A 20,160-nucleotide genomic window follows, 5' to 3' on the forward strand; every position below is an offset into this window, starting at 1 on the left:
GAAGGGTTCAAAAATGGAAGAAATGAGGTGATCTCATTTCTTGAACATTATTTTGGCTCATCCTAACTCCAAAATGGCTTGGCCTACAAATTTCAAATTTATTTTAATCGGTTAGCTTTGGCAAGGAATGCTCTCTCAGACTAGGGTTTTTCTTTCTGCAGATGATATAGAGGAAGCGGAGTTTTGCTGACAGATTTAATTATTAAAATCAGCTTCCATGTACATTATGGGCCCAATACAGAGTTTATAAATTCTACATAGCCGAGAGAGTCACAATGGGAGCAGCAGCCTGAGGGCAACCACATGGGGCAGAGCCCAGATTTGGAATAGTAGATGAGAGACAGCGACACAGGAAGGTGGGAGCCAGTTGTGAGGGAGCGGTCTAGCCTGAAAACCAGGAAGAAGGAAATCATGCAGCAAGGGCAGTTTAGGTTGGACATTAGGAAAAACTTCCTGTCAAGGTGGTTAAGCACTGGAATACATTGTTCAGGGAAGTTGTGGAATCTACATCATTGGAGATTTTTAAGAGCGGGTTAGACAACACCTGTCAGGAATGGTCTAGATAATACTTAGTGCTGCCGTTAAGTGCAGGGGACTTGACTAGATGACCTCTCGAGGTCCCTTCCAGTAGTACAATTCTATAATTCTACGTGAGGAAACACTGGAGGCACAGTCTGATAAAAAGGGAGGTCCAAGTCCATGAAAATTGCAACCTCCACTGAAGTCTTGTTATTGAGAAAATTCTTGAAGTGATTGTAAAATTAAGGAAATTCCCAGGCAAAAAACTATGTTACACTGGAATTAAATTTGCAAACAGCAATTAAGGGAAGCGCTCTTCAGAGTACATAGTAGTGTCCTTTAAAAACCCAAATGCAATAGAAAACTTCAACATTCAAAGTTAACATTTATCTATTTCATTAAGTAATAGTAGAAAGCATGAAAATGCACTTTCAGGACATCAAGGAAACTTAGCTGTGACACTCTATCACCAGCCACAGAACACCTGGAAGCAAAGAAACAATTCTATCCTCAGACAATACACATCATCACCACATCTGTAATTCTGAAAATTAAGACATGATTTAACTGGACCATGTTAATCTTGTTGAGACAGGCTGTACACTACTGCAGTATTTAAACTGAATGCCTCATTGTCTTTACATTGCTACAATGAACTGCACCTACCTTTATAATACCATACAGATTAACCAGAAAATGACATCTCTTCTATGTAAGTGACCACATTCAGGACAATTCCCACCAAAACATACAATTTAAAATGCAAAGTGCTGCCGTGCTGTGATATTTCACATAGACTCGTAACTGCCATAAATTTCTTCAGGGACTGATCAAAAATTAGGTAGCTCAGATGTCAGGGGCTCAGGGTAGTGGTGTTTAGATTTACATATTTGACAGCCATACATAACTCAAGCCACATTCTCCACAGTTCAACGCTACAGGCAAAGTATGCCAAGAAAGCAGATTTAGGATGTTCTTCACTGCAGACAGCAAACTTCTTCAAACCTCCAACAAGATGTCTCAGACATTCACAGATGCTCCAAACAGGTGTGCAGGGAAGAGGTTTGATGCAGAAAGAAAGAATTAAGATTTTTCGGGTGACCTCAGCAGCACATCAATACAGCTACTTTTTGGGGGTGGAAAAGGTTTTAAGTGCAATCTTAACTTGGAATTTCCAGACTAATGTGTGTGGTTTTTCCCCTTAAAGTTCTGCTCTACTCATCTTTCTCCTTACAATCACCTTGTAGCTAGCAAGAAAGGGTACATGGAAGGAGAAGAAAGCATCCCCCCAAATCCTAGATTAATGGGCAGGCAAGACAAGCACCAGGATCACCATTACTCAGGCATACTTTAGGAGCAGAGGTTGTTTGCCCCACATCCTGGAAACTCACCTACTGCTTACCTTGGGGTTGGGATAATGCCATGGGTCTGAGGCAGCATGACATGCCAGTGCCTGTGTTTCTCTCTGGCACATATTAAGCAAACTTTTTTTTCCCCTCTCTCTCTTTTTTTTTTTTTTTGAGTGGGGGCCCAGGGGATCATGCTTGATAATTCCCCTCTTTGCGTTATTTGTATAGAGTGTTCCTTGTGCTTATCCAATCCCTAGCAATTGGGCTGCCTCCCCCAACCACGAGCCTCATCCTCTACAGATGATGTCCGAGAAGGAGCCTTCTCCTTCAAGGCAGCAGCTCCTGGAGACTCTAAAAAGTCCTCCAAACATGTTCTTACAAAACTGTAAAGGTCCAACTTGGGCTACAACTGACCTTTATCCATAATTTTCTACAAAATGAGGATTGGGTTACAACATAGCCAAGCAACTGACAGATTTTTTTATGCATTTAACTCAGTCATACCAAAGTTTTTGCCTGGGCATTAGCCTCATGTTACAGTCTATCATCTTTTGACAGGCAAGATTTCCTTGCTACAGAATGAAGGTTACTGTATATACACCAAAGAGGTAACTTCACTCAAGTGCATAGTCTCACTGAAGTCAGTTCAGAAACAGGACATCTGGTTGAAGTCAACAGGACTACACACGTGAGTAAAGTTACACATGTGCCTAAAGGGTTTGCACGATCTGTGTCTCAGAGTCCAATCCATTCACATGTGTTTACAGGATCAAGCCCTGATAAGGCTAAAGATAACAATAGGAGGTGATGACAAAAAAGTGTAGGTACCATTTTGAAGGTGCATCTGGTTTTACTGGATTATTCTCTGGATAAATGGAGACAATGCACCCAATTACTATATCAAGATCTTCCATTCTGCTTGCCAAAGTAATAAATAAGAATAGCTTGTAATTGAAAGAGCCTGAAGATTCAGATGTTGATTTATATGAAGAATGTACAGGATTTTATGAACTTCACAGTAATTTATATAAGGGGGTCTAATTTTTCTCTAAGTTTTCACAAATATTTTTACTGTCTCTTTACTGAAATTTATATTTATGAAATGCTTACATTACTGCTGAGGCCAACATAACTGTTTTTGTTGTCCAAAATTATTAAACCCATCAGTAAGCCATAATTAAGAGCAAGGTGGCAAAAACACAAACTTCCCTATTTAGTTAAATGCATTTTATTAGTAGAATCCTTCTTACGGTCTTGAAAATATTTGTTATGGAATATGATTTCAAAAGTCACGTTATGCATTTTTGATGTATTGAATCTTTGAAAGCACAGAATTAGACTTTCCCTCTCAGCAGACTTGCTGGGTAAGCTACGGATATGATAAGATATGAGAGAAGTAAAGCAATTTTTGCTGTAATTATGTTATTTCTTATAAGACTGAGAGCAAAGGCTAAGGGAATAGATGGGAGTAGAAAGAGATATACTGAAGTAAACTGATTAACTCAAGCCTGAATCTATCAGAGAGCAATTGAATATGTAGTCCATGCACACAGCAGGGGCACTTCCAGCAAGCACAAAAGGCCTGCAATACAGTCACACGACAACATTCTCTATGCATGAATCCCAAACCATAGTAAATTTTAAAGTACACAATCAGAAGAGTCTGATAGTAACCTGACTTGGTTGGAGGCACGTAAGTGGACTGAAGGCATAAATAAACCAGAACATACATTAGAAGTGTAAGCTTGCTTTGTGTCCAGAAGCTCGGACCTCCAAAGAGTTAAACAACTAGGAGATATCAAAAAAAGTAGATTGTAAGTATCTTTACCTATCATTCTGTACAGCAACTTTTCACTCTACATTATCAAAATCATTCAGTCTTCAGTAATGCATTTTCTCTATAATTCATTTTATTTTCATACTTATATTGCTTTGAACTTGTAAATAATGTAAAACAAATGCAATGGCCATTATAAAGTTTGACAGCACAGTGCTTCAAGGAAATTCACTCTTGATGTTCATTCTGAAGGAACATCCCTTATCAGTAGAACCACTAATCCTTACTAGGCTGACTAAAAAGGAATGTGTTTGAATTACAACCCTGATGGATCTTCTTGTTTTTAGTTCAGCACAAATTCTGAACCACTGCATAGGTGCTGGAATTAGGAGTGCTGCCGCACCCCCAGGTTTGACGTGGTTTACAGTTTGGTTCAATGGCTCTCAGCACCCCCACCATAAAAATTGTTCCAGCACCCCTGAACCACTGTGACATAGCCTTGGATGTCTACTAAAAAGTTACGGCTGCATCATAATGGTCATTACTGCAGAACATGGGGTTGAAGCATCAGAAAGAGAAGAATGACAAGAATTCACTGATCTCTCCTTGGTCAATACAAGATTGTGCTGTCATTTCCTCAATTCTTATGAAGAAAAGAGGATAGGGCTGTTAGACATCTTATGACATGAAATGAGAGCTTACGTCTATGGACTATTGAGAGAAGTCTTGAGAACTATACTTTTCATTCTCTTGGGTTGAGAACTGAATGTGGTGGTGGAATTTCTCATTCATTCACTATTCATTCAGTTGCTGTTTGACTAATTTCTTATTGATGGCGATTGGCTGCTGCACAAACCATCCTTCTAAAGGACCTAAGATGAACATTACACTTGCAAATCTTTTAATGTGGCAACTCCAAAGTTCACACTGTTCTTGAAACCACCTGGCACGTTTGGCATCTCCTTGTGCCAGTCCTCACTGTTGGAGATTATTGCCCATTCTTACAAGTCATAGATCAGCCAAATAATGAATTTTGACTTCTTTAAGTTAGCTTGCTGTGCAGAAGAGAGAATTTATGGGAATATCCACAGATTATATGATCTTTGAAGCTGGCCAAATTCAATCATCTGTATCAGTCACTTGCACAGAAAGCTGCTAATTCTGTGCTGACAGCAAGACAGAGAACAAGGGAATGAGAAAAGGAGTATCTAACACTGAAGTAGAAAAAGCAACTGTGGGAATAAGCACTGATAGATAGAAGTGCACATGTGGACCCTCTAGCTCCTTGACGGAGAGAACAGAAGGTATAGATAGTCTGAATTTCTTTTGGAAGAGGTTAAGCCACAGCAAATTAAGACTAGGCCTTACTTAATTATTCATTTCTTCAAATCAGTGTACACCGGAAACAGAGTAAAAAAATTTCCTGGCCCTGAGGAACAAGGACTACAGATTTGGGAGGTTACAAAAAAAAGAAAATTCTGAAAGATGTTCTTGAAAAAAGGCATTTTCTTTCTATCTTGGGTTTTCCTACAACACCTATGACTATGCAATCAAAGCATGGTGGAAAATTAACTTTGTGGAGAGGCCACTGAGTATGAAAGAGGAACACACATGACAGAGGTAAGGAGCAATTAGGTCCAGCTAATGGAGAAGGGATTAAAAAGACTGAAGAGACCTGCCTCCAATTATTACACACAAGGTGGTGGTCAGTGTTGACACTTCTAGAATTTGTGTGTCATTGAAAGATCGATGTCATCATGGTCCACATAGCACCATAAAGAAATAAGCAAAAAGAGTGGAGATCTGGGAAAACATTTAACAATAAGGAACACATAATCTAGGACATCTGTCCCGTATGAATGAAATGAATGAAAAAACATATCAAAAGATCTCTCAGGAAACAGAATGTGCAAGTTAAGAACCTAAATGAGTTCTCTTTGAACAAGAGATTATGTAACAATGTATTGTTCAGAAGCACAGGACTTCTTTTCCCTTCAGACAGAGTTAAAGCCCTCCTTAAAACCCAGATTGGCAAGATAGCGCCTTCACTCTGGCCTAGATCTATAATACAGCTCAGGATTTGGACAGGGAGACTTTTCCCTTCCCTTATAAAAGGAAAATTCTATATCCCACAATTTTTGCAGCTGCTACACCATTCTTACTAGCTGCACTGCAATGAGATATTTGAATGGACTTCCTTCTCCAAAAAGATGAAGGACAGTTTCAATTTTAAATCAGAATAAAACCTCTAAATTGAGGCCTAAAAGAAATCAGATCCAATCAGGCTATCTCCTGCTAACTCCTTGAAGCCAGAAGCCAATGTCAGGAACAATTGTCATCAAGGAGTAAATGAGTTTGTTTCCTTCCTTATCCTTAATTTCAAAATAATTCAATGATCTGTATTTAATACTCACTGTGCAGCTATTACGAAGGGCTTCAAATTTACGCTGGATTTCATCTCTATGTGCCTAAAGGAGGTAAGAAGTTAATCATCAATTTTTCATACATTAGAATTAGAATCCAACAGCTGTTGCTAAATAAACTGCAGAACAATCTATCAGCAAGCAAAGTTTGGAAGACAGATGTTGCAGGCTATGAAAGCACTCTGTAGTGGCAAAGAATTGATTAAGTCACATCCTACTTAATCAAAGCACGCACATGCTCCCAATTCTGAGCTACTTTAGCAAAATGTACAACAAACTGGATGATGCAAAACATTCCATCTTAAGTGGTCTCCAAGGTAAGTGACCATTTAATGTTAAGTGTGTACCGTCTTCACTTAATATCTTAAGTATTTGAGTAGTTTGTTTTTACTTCCACATTTGGATTAATACTGCATGGAACATGTTTTTAATACTACATATATTTTAATGATCGCAAAGACAAGTCTACAATGAAGCACTACGTACGCTTCCGCAAACTGCTCTGCCAATCTACCTCTACCCTTCCCCGAGGAACTCCTGTTTAGTCCTAAGACTCTCCCAAACTGTGACGAAACTAAATAATTATTTCTTTGGAAGATGGAATCCGAAGTATAAAAAGCTGCAAAGCATTTTTAAAGAGTGAAATAATGCATGCATCGTTTTACTTCCTTATTAACAAGCAAAGCATGATAAAGCAAAGTTCATGTTTCAGCCTCAGGGCCTCTCTCAAGATTCACTCAGACTGTCAAACTGATTTAAGTTGTGACTAATATTATATGCAAATTCAGGCCTTAACAGATGAAAGGCTAGTGCACTAGCATATCCGATCACCTTTCAAGACATTTTCCTTATAGCCAAGAGACTCAATAGGAAAAGTTGTTCAGCAGAAGTCCAATGTGATAACTAAAACGTTATCTTACCAGAACAGGCAATGCAAAAAAGACCCTCAAAACAAAATATCTCCCAACCCATTAAACTGGAGTAAAGTGACATGGAGGTGCCAGATTGGAATCTTATGACATCTGGTACAAAAGCACTACCATTTCACCAGAACAGCTGTGGTAATATCTGCCTGAGAAAGCACAGATCACACACATGCATCTGTTTCGTTGGTGTGGTAGGAAGACCTAGCAAACCATTTGTTCGCATGGCAGCTAACAACTCTGCCAAATTTTCAAATTTCAGTGGGACCATCTCATTTTTGAGCAAAAAGAACTGCTTTGTATTTGAGATGAACTGCTGCCGTGACCTATTCAGTTACTGTAAGTCATTCATGTTGCTGTTGCATTTTCCCAGCATCTATTACCCAGCATCTACCAGTTTAGAACAATTCTGAGTGAATGACCTCCCTTCTCACTCCTGGGATATCCAACAGCACTGGTGTGCACACACACACACACACACACACACAAACGCACGCACACACCAGTCTTCAGCTGAACCCCAATCCCATCTGAATAGTGGTAATGGCAGGAATAAGGACTCAATGAGATTCCCTTTTATCAGATTCCATTGGGGCAACAGACTATTTCCAGTACTCTGAAATAACTGGATTTGAAGGTCATTGAAGACTGATACTTCGATGAGTGATAGCCGGCAGCTCAAGTAGGAGGTCAGTTATTTCTTTGCCTCCCACAGCATTAGCAAGCCTTTGCAAAGCAAACATTATTTAAAATCCAACAGTTTAAAAGCATCTTTTTGTACTCAAAGTAGCAACCAGCAGCATATAATTTAATGTTCCGTTCACTGGGCAGGGAAAATCTTTCCCCTACACCAACCGCTGCTGAAGTTTGTGTCATTCACACACCTCACAAGAGACTGCAAGATCTAAAAGTAGCAATTCTTTATGGAACAGCCTTTGGAATAAAATTAGAGAAGCAACAACAGTATTTGTCTGATTTTTTTAAAAGGATAGCAGAGTTGGCTAACTTATTATAGAGAAAATACCAGAACATTTGCAATCACATTCCTTTTGAAACAGCACTACTTTCAAAGGTCATACATGAATTTAGAATTAAAAAAAAACAGCACAAAGTCAAAGTCCTACAGTAGGAATAATTTAGTGTGGAGCTTTTAGCTTATCAAGTAAACTGATGATATTTTCACTAATAGCCAATCAGTTTTTGCACAAGTGGACAACAAACAACAAGCATATGTATGTTTTGAGAGACAAAGAACTCTGACATTTTAGCCATCCCTGTGCCTTCCTCAATCCAAGGCACATTTCATATGTTGCACTGCAAAATTAAAAACATAAAAAATTTAAGTTAGGACAACCTCAAAGCTAATAACTTAAGACACTTATTATGAAGCATGCATCAATGTTCTGTCAGATCTGCAGGTACAGTTCGCAATACCAATCCAGAAGTATAGGACTCACCGTGAGAGCCTGAATCTCCTCCTCTGCCTCAGCTGTAGTCTCCTCTAGTTCAGTTTTAGCCTCACGGAGCTGATTCTCTAGGGCTGATCGTGCAGCTTGAAGCCCTGAAATCTGAGATTCTCTTTCCTGGAGAGTCAGCTGCAATTCTGTTAATTGTCGTTTCAGTTCCAGCTTTTGTTCTTCATGCTCTAAGCTAACCTGGAGAGAAACATCAGCAGCTGAATAGGAGTTACTAATAAGGAAATAGAGAGTACAGCTGCTATATTTGTTCATTTCAAACTAGAGACCTGCCCTAGAATTGCACTCTGGGATTGCATGGCAACACTCCAGTCTAATGTCAGATTTGGATGGATTGGTTAAAAATCAGACCTGAAGGTAACTATCCCAAGGATGCTGCTTCATCCATCACTTGAAAAACACTCACTGGGTTTGAAATGGTTCAAAAATAAAACTATATTGTGTTCTGAAATGAAAACTAGGATTTAAGAGTAATGCCAGCTATGTTGTAAATACGTATCAAATGTTGATATAGATAATTGTGACAATATGAAAGTTAAAGTATAATTTGTGCGATTATCTTCCATAGTTGCAAGTTAATATACTGCATTTGAGGCTCTGTAAGAAGAAACTATCAATATTACTTTGACTCTATAAGAAATGTCTTTATATACTGTTCAATTACTTTCATATTTAAACTTCCCTTCAGATTCTTGTTACAGACAGATCTATCTCCTACACTGATGCAACATCTTGGCAGATCCCATTTACCATAGCAGAGTGGAGAAAATAGTTTAAAGAAAAAGTTCCAGTTTAGCTTTCTGATGCCTGACTCCTCATGTTATTGCAAGTGAATCTGCCCATAATATTGCAGATGTGTGAAAAATAGGCCTGCCAGAAGACCTTGCACTGATGTCTAGCAATTTCTGGCTAATTAAAGGAATGACATTGGACATCCCAAATGTCTTAGCCAGAGTAGAGATTTTGGTTTTTATTGAGAATTAGAGGAGGGACAGCAAGGAAGGAAAAAGGATATTATCCAGGAAATCACAGAACTTGAAGGGAGCTCAATAGGTCATCTAGTCCAGTCCCCTGCACTCATGGCAGGACTAAGTATTATCTAGACCATCCCTGACAGGTGTTTGTCCAACATGCTCTTAAAAATCCCCAATGATGAGATTCCACAGCCTCCCTAGGCAATTTATTCCAGTGCTTAACCACCCTGACAGGAAGTTTTTCTTCATGTCCAACCTAAACCTCCCTTGCTGCAATTTAAGCCCATTGCTTCTTGTCCTAGCTTCAGAGGTTAAGAAGAAAAATTTTTCTCCCTCCTCCTTATAACAACCTTTTGTGTACTTGAAAACTGTTGTCTCCTCTTCTGTTCTCCAGACTAAACAAACCCCATTTTTTTTCAATCTTCCCTCATAGGTCATGTTTTCTAGACCTTTCATCATTTTTCAAAAAGAAAAGGAGGACTTGTGGCACCTTAGAGACTAACAAATTTATTTGAGCATAAGCTACAGCTCACGAAAGCTTACACTCAGATAAATTGGTTAGTCTCTAAGGTGCCACAAGTCCTCCTTTTCTTTTTGCGAATACAGACTAACACGGCTGTTACTCTGAAATTAATCATTTTTGTTACTCTTCTCTGGAATTAGGTGGAACTCTGGAAATAGGTGGTTCCAACCTATTTCTGCCTGTCTGCCCTTTTTATTTCAAAATAATATAAAAACCTGATTCTTCTAGTCTGCAACTAAAAATAAATGAATTATCCAGCTAAGTATATATACTGTGCCCATCACCATTATATCTGGGCACTATTAAAGGATGTTGTACAAAAGGATGAAAATAAATATAGTTCTAAGAAAGCAAGCTGATCTAGAAACTCAGACTCTACCACTATAACAAAAACCCAAAATAGTCATGCTCAACTCCTTCCAGCAAGCAATACATTTCCACTGTTACAGAAATGGAGCAAAAATTGGGTCATTCAGCTCAAGTCATGATCCTGCAGTGCTGAACAGTAAAACTACTTAATTTTAATTCTCACTGTACTCCTTGAAATGGGATACACCCAAGTACATCAGCCTGCAAAAGGATTAAATTTTCACCTCTCGCAGTCTAGTCTCTAACTCCAACAGACGGTTCTTGTCAGTATGGTCCTGAAGACTGATCTTCTCCAATTGCTCTTCTAGTTTTCGGTTCTGGGCCTCTAACTTCCCAGCCTGTGTTTCCAGGTAGAACTTCTGCTGTCTGAGCTCTGAGATCATCTCCTCCTGGGCTTTCCTGATAGGAAAATACATAGCGAGAGAAGACATAATCAAGCTATATTTTGATCATGTAGTTTCATTGGTATAAAAGTTTCCTGGTAAGCAGAATGTGATCACATCAAAATTAGCTCTTCCTATTTTAAATTTCACAGCCCCTTTATGGAAAAAATAAGGTCTCTTATGTTGGCTTCCGCACAGATTCCCACATCAGTGATTAAACCAAGTACGTGCTTCGAGTAGCTCAGATATCATGGTTTTGTAGGCTGTGCATCTGTTTGTACATGGAGAAAGATGAACACCAAACCTTGGAAACCTACAGGAATGTCTGATCTACAGCTCATTCTAAGCTGTCACCCTTTTCCTTGTCATTTGTTTTTCCGTTTGGAAAAAAAATGGTTCAATGAATGCTGGAAGCAGGAACTTCCATATGAAAGATCAGAGGAACTGCAACTGGCTTCCTTGCATACAGATTAGTTCTGGATTTTGGAAACTTGCTAGGAGCCCAATCTGGCCAACACTTTAGCAAACTTTTGCCCTGATTGAAACCCTGATGTATGCACTGAACACACAATTACTTATTCACAGAGCTTACAAATATTAATGAACTCATATGCAGAAAAATACGGTGAGATAGGTACTATTATCTTTCTCCCAGAGACATTACGTGGGATCACATAGCAGAGCTAGAAATAGAACCCAGGTCTTCTGAGTCACAGTCCTGTGCTTTGATAAGAACAAAATCATCCTTCCCTTTTTTTAACCTCCTTCAACTGATTACTGGCAGCCAGAACTATCCAAATAGCCTGGGCATCAGTAGAACAAATGACTCCACCTTCTTCAGAACCAATCATTCATTTTTTTCGTTTCTGATAGAACAAAGGCTAGTTGGATTCCACAGTTCCTTGAAGGCTCTAATTGCTAACTGTCCACATCAATAATGCTCAGTTTTGTAATAGCTTTTGTGGATTCAAATATGGTTCAATTATAGATTTACATGCCTTTTCACAGATCAGAGTAATGCAGTAGGGTTTGCTAGTTATATCTATAAGATCTACAGGCACTGCTCAGAAAGAACTCACTTCTCTTAATGACTAAGATGACGCACTCCAAACATGGGGCACGATTACTGACTTGCCAAAGCAATTTGTTTGCCACTCCCTCCCGACATATGAATATTTAACATAAGTCACAATGGGTAGAACTCTTTTTTTTAGGCATCATTATATTTCTTCCTCTGCCTTTTGACTTTAGTCTGGTGTCCTCCTTCCAGAGGATGCATCTAGTCCAGCTTAATGGTGCTTTCAGTAGTAGACTTTCAAAGCTTTTTATGCAACCTCTTTTCAGAATTGCATTATTTGTAATTTTATTATTAAATTATTACAATGCCCATCCTTATAGCATCCAGCCACCAGTATATCTTATGATTTAATATCCATAAGAGTTCCAAAGTGTCTTGATTAAGTTTCTCCAACTCTTATATGTTGGCAAATGTCTCCATTTTTCATAGCCATAGAGCAAGGAAGAAATCATTACAGCATGGCAGACATGGAACTTTGGTCTCACATATGACAACCATGCTGGTTCCAAAGTTAATATTTCAGTTGGTAAAATACCCTTTTTGATTCTGGTAAACATTTCTTTAGTCAGCAAGAACAGCATTTCAAGAGAAGCGAAAGCTATTACCACACTGAGTTCAAGACCACTGAATGATGCTAGGTCTTACATATGCTTTCCCATGTATGACCTGGTAGATTACTTCTGTATTCTTCAGATTAACGATGTTATGGTTTTAGCAGCCTCTACAAACTTTTTGGATGATTAACTAGAGTGCATATAACTAGAGTATAATCATCTGCATAAAGCAACTCATATAACTTTAACAATTACTTTTGTGGAAGATTTCAGTCTGCTCAGGTTGAAGAGCTTGACAGAAGTTTGAAATGTAATAAAAATTCCTGGCTTTACATCTCTGTTGGTACAATCAATCACCGCTAAGAGTTCAGAGATTCTATGCCAAAACCCATCCTTGCTTGACTTCACAAATGGATCTAACCAACTGCTGTCCACTGAGATTATACCCAGCATTCCACTATGCAGCTGACAGTCTGCACATATGTCTCCAGACAGCCAAACTGTGATATGTCTAATATCTCACTGATAGGCATCAGGATCAGAAATAAGCAATCAGGATTAAAGAATCACTTCGATCTTAAGGATAGGGACCCTCTACCTTTTTTTTTTTTTTTTTTTTTAAACTGAAACAGGCAGAGATAACACCAATACCTCATATTTATAATCAACATTTAAAAACATGAAGGAAAATTCCTAAACCAATATTCACTTTTCTTAGATGTCTTGGCAGCTGTTGGGAGCAGGATGGAAGCTTTTGTGAAGAAAGGATATTTAACATTTTCTTCTCATCTTTGAGTGTCAAATAATTATAATAAGGCTTTGAATTTCAATGAATAATGGCCACCAGAAGCAGATGTGATCAAGTCCTAAACACCAGAAGCAAAAGGAATACTAATTTTTATATATCTCCACAACTGGAACAGCATTGGAATTACTGCTTCTCCAGAACTGTTTCAGACATTTAAAAATGTTAGAATTTTTCTACAGAACCTATATATTTTGAAAAATTGCATGCAGCAAAAAAAGGGACAGCAACAGCCTCATGAAATGATCCAAAACAAATGCAACAATAAGGACCAATAAAACTTAACAGATATGATAGGGGAAATATTGAGCAAACTATAGTTTCTTGTTAGAGAAATAATATGTTTGGAGAATAGGTCTTATTGAGCTCACACCGGGGCTTGTAAATGCAAGAATGCTATAGCAGTTCCTTTACTTACATGTTTCTCTGTGTAAAAAGGCTGCTATTTGCTGCCAGTTTATTAGCCTCAGACAATTCCACTATTCTCTGCTCCAGTGACCTTATCTTCGAATCCATGGCATTGATCATCTGAAACAGAGCAGTCTGCCTTTGAGATCATGGGATGAAAGTTAGTGACTACAGCAAGGGGGCATTTAAAAATCACTTCTAGAAACTTCATTCAGAAACAAGATATCGGACTGCGTGGACAAGACAACAAAGAAGCAACCACATATTCAGATGTTACATCTGTTACATCAATCTATAACTGCTTTCCAGTCTCTTCCAGACCAAGAGCAAGCAGCTCCCACGTGAACCATGTACTGGACTGCCAGGTACTAACATACTAGGCATGGATGACTTTCTTGAAAGGGAATGTTCTTGGAGACATCATGAATTAAAAGGACAGCTAGCAAAACAAAACAAAACACCACACGCACACCTCTCCCACCCCCAAGAAGCCTCCAGCAACAAGACCCTTTGCAGCAACAGATCTTTATTTTAGGAACATCCCTGGGTAAGAGACTTAAAATGGCTACTCTTAAAATGTTTCAGTTTCTGATTCAGTTACACCTACCGCCTTCTGCTCAGCCAGAATTTTGCATTTCTCATGTGCTTCTTCTTCATGTCTTCGCAGCATATTCTCAAGTGCTTCCTTATCAGCAAGATCTTTCTTCATCTGAGCATCCAGCACCTGAAGTAAACAAAACAAATTTCCTCACTTTGAACCTGTTTCATTAGTCAAAGGGCAGTCAGAAAGAAAGCCACCAGGGAAGGGTTACGTTCAATGAAGAGGCTTGATCACTTCCTAAGGAAAACTAGATGAGATGGCAGGAAATGCTGGGGACAGCAAGCTTTGAGAGGACTACTCAGGTGTAAGAAATGGTTGAGTTTAATGAGTAAAAGGAGTTATGGAAAGGCTATGGGCTGTTATTGTTTTTTAAACAGTCTTTCATTATTAGTGCTCATGAAATATGCCAGTTTGACATACATGGAAAATTAATTCCTCTATTCACAGAGGAAGTATGGCACAGAAAAGTAGCAATGCAAGCTCCTTTTCATTACCTCACTGATGTGCCTCAACATTGACCTGTAAGAACCACATGTAGGTATGAGAGAGTAATTCAGCCTCCATGACTACTTTAATCCTTTGCCTCTCTGCCGAGACATATAACAAGGGTACCAAGTAAGGTGGTAACCTGAGAGATACCAACACTTGTTCACTAGGAAGTGGACTGAAACAACTCTGTCATAAATATAAAGGGAAGGGTAAACCCCTTTGAAATCCCTCCTGGCCAGGGGAAAGCTCCTCTCACCTGTAAAGGGTTAAGAAGCTAAAGGTAACCTCGCTGGCACCTGACCAAAATGACCAATGAGGAGACAAGATACTTTCAAAAGCTGGGAGGAGGGAAAGAAACAAAGGGTCTGTGTCTGTCTGTATGCTGGGGATAGACCAGGAATGGAGTCTTAGAACTTTTAGTAAGTAATCTAGCTAGGTATGTGTTAGATTATGATTTCTTTAAATGGCTGAGAAAAGAATTGTGCTGAATAGAATAACTATTTCTGTCTATGTATCTTTTTTGTAACTTAAGGTTTTGCCTAGAGGGGTTCTCTATGTTTTTGAATCTAATTACCCTGTAAGATATCTACCATCCTGATTTTACAGGGGGGATTTCTTTATTTCTATTTACTTCTATTTTTTATTAAAAGGCTTCTTGTAAAAAACTGAATGCTTTTTCATTGTTCTCAGATCCAAGGGTTTGGGTCTGTGGTCACCTATGCAAATTGGTGAGGCTTTTTATCCAACATTTCCCAGGAAAGGGGGGGGGTGCAAGTGTTGGGAGGATTGTTCATTGTTCTTAAGATCCAAGGATCTGGGTCTGTAGTCACCTAGGCAAATTGGTGAGGCTTTTTACCAAACCTTGTCCAGGAAGTGGGGTGCAAGGTTTTGGGAAGTATTTTGGGGGGAAGGACGCGTCCAAACAGCTCTTCCCCAGTAACCAGTATTAGTTTGGTGGTGGTAGCGGCCAGTCCAAGGACAACGGGTGGAATATTTTGTACCTTGGGGAAGTTTTGACCTAAGCTGGTAAAGATAAGCTTAGGAGGTTTTTCATGCAGGTATTTCTGTACCCTAGAGTTCAGAGTGGGGGAGGAACCTTGACATGGTGGCACAGTGGTGGGATTAACCTGAAATCATTTTGAGATCCAGTTGAGATTTTTTGAACTAGAAATACAGATTTTAAAAAGGAAATTTTTTTTTCCTTTGGAAAGGAAGTCCAGAAAGCAGCTGAAACTGAAAGCAGCTTGGTTTTTCTCTGCTTTGTGGCCAAGCAGAGACAAAAGGGGATTATCTTTGTGAATTGCAGGTTTTCTTTGCCTGGAGGCAGGGTACTTAACTCCTGCAGGGAAATTCACAGTCTTCCAACCCAGAGGTTTTTTTTTTTCTTTTCTTCCTAAAAGTAAATAGGGGGTGTGTGTTCTACCCATTTGCCTGGAGACAAAAGTGTCAAGGTTCCCCCCCCTTTCCTGGGAAATGTTGGATAAAAAGCCTCACCAATTTGCATAGGTGACCACAGACCCAAACCCTTGGATCTGAGAACAATGAAAAAGCATTCAGTTTTTTACAAGAAGCCTTTTAATAAAAAATAGAAGTAAATAGAAATAAAGAAATCCCCCCTGTAAAATCAGGATGGTAGATATCTTACAGGGTAATTAGATTCAAAAACATAGAGAACCCCTCTAGGCAAAACCTTAAGTTACAAAAAAGATACATAGACAGAAATAGTTATTCTATTCAGCACAATTCTTTTCTCAGCCATTTAAAGAAATCATAATCTAACACATACCTAGCTAGATTACTTACTAAAAGTTCTAAGACTCCATTCCTGGTCTATCCCCGGCAAAGACCCAGCATACAGACAGACACAGACCCTTTGTTTCTCTCCCTCCTCCCAGCTTTTGAAAGTATCTTGTCTCCTCATTGGTCATTTTGGTCAGGTGCCAGCGAGGTTACCTTTAGCTTCTTAACCCTTTACAGGTGAGAGGAGCTTTCCCCTGGCCAGGAGGGATTTCAAAGGGGTTTACCCTTCCCTTTATATTTATGACAAACTCCTTTTGGCTTTTGTAGATTTTTTTTTTAATTAATACTGCAGATATGTCCACAGCTTTGGATTTTAAATAAACTGAAATAATAAAATAAATTAGGGCTGTCGATTAATCGCAGTTAACTCATGCGATTAACTTGAAAAAATTAATCGTGATTAATCACGCTGTTAAACAGAATACCAATTGAAAATTTTAAAATATATTTGGATGTTTTTCAACATTTTCAAATATATTGATTTCTATTACAACACAGAATACGAAGTGTACAGTGCTCACTTTATATTATTTTTTATTACAAATATTTGCACTCTAAAATGATAGCAAAAGAAATACTGTTTTTCAATTCATCTCATGCAAGTACTGCAAGAGGTGACCATGCAGAGCTCATCAGCAGAGGTGACCATGATGGAGTCCCAGAATCACAAAAGAGCTCCAGCATGGACTGAACAGGAGGTATGGAATCTGATCACTGTATGGGGAGAGGAATCTCTGCTACCAGAACTCCGTTCCAGTTTTCGAAATGCCAAAATCTTCCAGGGCATGAAGGACAGAGGCCATAACAGGGACCCGAAGCAGTGCCACGTGAAACTTCAGGAGCTGAGGCAAGCCTACCAGAAAACCAGAGAGGCGAACGGCCGCTCCGGGTCAGAGCCCCAAAACATGCCGCTTCTATGATGAGCTGCATGCCATTTTAGGGGGTTCAGCCACCACTACCCCAGCCGTGTTGTTTGACTCCTTCAATGGAGATGGAGGCAACACGGAAGCAAGTTTTGGGGACGAAGAAGATGATGATGAGGTTATAGATAGCTCACAGCAAGCAAGCGGAGAAACCGGTTTTCCCGACAGCCAGGAATTGTTTCTCACCCTGGACCTGGAGCCAGTACCCCCCGAACCCACCCAAGGCTGCCTTCTGGACCCAGCAGGCGAAGAAGGGACCTCCGGTGAGTGTACCTTTTAAAATACTATACATGGTTTAAAAGCAAGCATGTGAAAGGATTATTTTGCCCTGGCATTCGCGGCCCTCCTGGATGTACTCCCAAAGCCTTTGCAAAAGGTTTCTGGGGAGGGCAGCCTTATTGCGTCCTTCATGGTAGGACACTTTACCACTCCAGGCCAGTAACATGTACTCGGGAATCACTGTACAACAAAACATTGCAGTGTATGTTTGCTGGCGTTCAAACAACATCCGTTCTTTATCTCTCTGTGTTATCCTCAGGAGAGTGAGATATCATTCATGGTCACCTGGTTGAAATAGGATGCTTTTCTTCAGGGGACACTCAGAGGTGCCCGTTCCTGCTGGGCTGTTTGCCTGTGGCTGAACAGAAATGTTCCCCGCTGTTAGCCACGGGGAGGGGGGAGGTTTGAGGGGGTAGCCATGCGGTGGGGGGAGGCAAAATGTGACCTTGTAACGAAAGCACATGTGCTATGTATGTAATGTCAACAAGGTTTACCCTGAAAAGAGTGTAGCCACTGTTTTATAAAATGTGTCTTTTTAAATACCGCTGTCCCTTTTTTTTTCTCCACCAGCTGCATGTGTTTCAATGATCACAGGATCTTCTCCTTCCCAGAGGCTAGTGAAGCTTAGAAAGAAAAAAAACCGCACTCATGATGAAATGTTCTCTGAGCTCATGCTGTCCTCCCACACTGACAGAGCACAGACGAATGCGTGGAGGCAAATAATGTCAGAGTGCAGGAAAGCACAAAATGACCGGGAGGAGAGGTGGCGGGCTGAAGACAGGGCTGAAGCTCAAATGTGGCGGCAGCGTGATGAGAGGAGGCAGGATTCAATGCTGAGGCTGCTGGAGGATCAAACCAGTATGCTCCAGTGTATGGTTGAGCTGCAGCAAAGGCAGCTGGAGCACAGACTGCCACTGCAGCCCCTCTGTAACCAACCGCCCTCCTCCCCAAGTTGCATAACCTCCACACCCAGACGCCCAAGAACGCGGTGGGGGGGCCTCCGGCCAACCAGCCACTCCACCACAGAGGATTGCCCAAAAAACAGAAGGCTGGCATTCAATAAACTTTAAAGTTGTAAACTTTTAAAGTGCTGTGTGGCATTTTCCTTCCCTCCTCCACCACCCCTCCTGGGCTACCTTGGTAGTCATCCCTCTATTTGTGTGATGTATGAATAAAGAATGCATGAATGTGAAGGAACAATGACTTTATTGCCTCTGCAAGCGGTGATCGAAGGGAGTAGGGGAGGGTGGTTAGCTTACAGGGAAGTAGAGTGAACCAAGGGGTGGGGGGTTTCATCAAGGAGAAACAAACAGAACTTTCACACCGTAGCCTGTCCAGTCATGAAACTGGTTTTCAAAGCTTCTCTGATGCGTACTACGCCCTCCTGTGCTCTTCTAACCGCCCTGGTGTCTGGCTGCGCGTAACCAGCAGCCAGGCGATTTGCCTCAACCTCCCACCCCGCCATAAACGTCTCCCCCTTACTCTCACAAATATTGTGGAGCGCACAGCAAGCAGTAATAACAGTGGGAATATTGGTTTTGCTGAGGTCTAAGGGAGTCCGTAAACTGCGCCAGCGCGCCTTTAAACATCCAAATGCACATTCTACCACCATTCTGCACTTCCTCACCCTGTAGTTGAACAGCTCCTGACTGCTGTCCAGGCTGCCTGTGTACGGCTTCATGAGCCATGGCATTAAGGGGTAGGCTGGGTCCCCAAGGATAACTATAAGCATTTCAACATCCCCAACAGTTATTTTCTGGTCTGGGAATAAAGTCCCTTCCTGCAGCTTTTGAAACAGACCAGAGTTCCTGAAGATGCGAGCGTCATGTATCTTTCCCAGCCATCCCACGTTGATGTTGGTGAAACATCCCTTGTGATCCACCAGAGCTTGCAGCACTAACGAAAAGTACCCCTTGCGGTTTATGTACTCGTCGGCTTGGTGCTCCAGTGCCAAGATAGGGATATGGGTTCCGTCTATGGCCCCACCACAGTTAGGGAATCCCATTGCAGCAAAGCTATCCACTATGACCTGCACATTTCCCAAGGTCACTACCCTTGATATCAGCAGATCTTTGATTGCATGGGCTACTTGCATCACAGCAGCCCCCACAGTAGATTTGCCCACTCCAAATTGATTCCCAACTGACCGGTAGCTGTCGGGCGTTGCAAGCTTCCACAGGGCTATCGCCACTCGCTTCTCAACTGTGAGGGCTGCTCTCATCTTGATATTCATGCGCTTCAGGGCAGGGGAAAGCGAGTCACAAAGTTCCATGAAAGTGCCCTTACGCATGCGAAAGTTTCGCAGCCACTGGGAATCGTCCCAGACCTGCAACACTATGCGGTCCCACCAGTCTGTGCTTGTTTCCCGAGCCCAGAATCGGCGTTCCACAGCATGAACCTGCCCCATTAGCACCATGATGCATGCATTGGCAGGGCTCATGCTTTCAGAGAAATCTGTGTCCATGTCCTGATCACTCACGTGACCGCGCTGACGTCGCCTCCTTGCCC

At 40.6% G+C, this 20,160-nt stretch overlaps 1 protein-coding gene across 1 annotated transcript in view; it reads right to left on the reverse strand.

The window, feature by feature from the left end:
* The window catches only part of CIT (citron rho-interacting serine/threonine kinase), a 94,989-nt gene that overhangs the window by 26,688 nt on the left and 48,141 nt on the right, over positions 1 to 20,160 (reverse strand). The window contains exons 20-24 of the mRNA XM_073313406.2: positions 14,168 to 14,284; positions 13,571 to 13,680; positions 10,557 to 10,731; positions 8,449 to 8,646; positions 6,060 to 6,113 (exon numbers count right to left, since the gene is read on the reverse strand). Of these exons, the coding sequence (XP_073169507.1) occupies positions 6,060 to 6,113; positions 8,449 to 8,646; positions 10,557 to 10,731; positions 13,571 to 13,680; positions 14,168 to 14,284 (654 nt within the window). The remainder of the gene's footprint in view (positions 1 to 6,059; positions 6,114 to 8,448; positions 8,647 to 10,556; positions 10,732 to 13,570; positions 13,681 to 14,167; positions 14,285 to 20,160) is intronic.

Source organism: Lepidochelys kempii, chromosome 15 (genome assembly GCF_965140285.1).
Source record: "Lepidochelys kempii isolate rLepKem1 chromosome 15, rLepKem1.hap1, whole genome shotgun sequence".
Classification (NCBI taxonomy): domain Eukaryota; kingdom Metazoa; phylum Chordata; order Testudines; family Cheloniidae; genus Lepidochelys; species Lepidochelys kempii.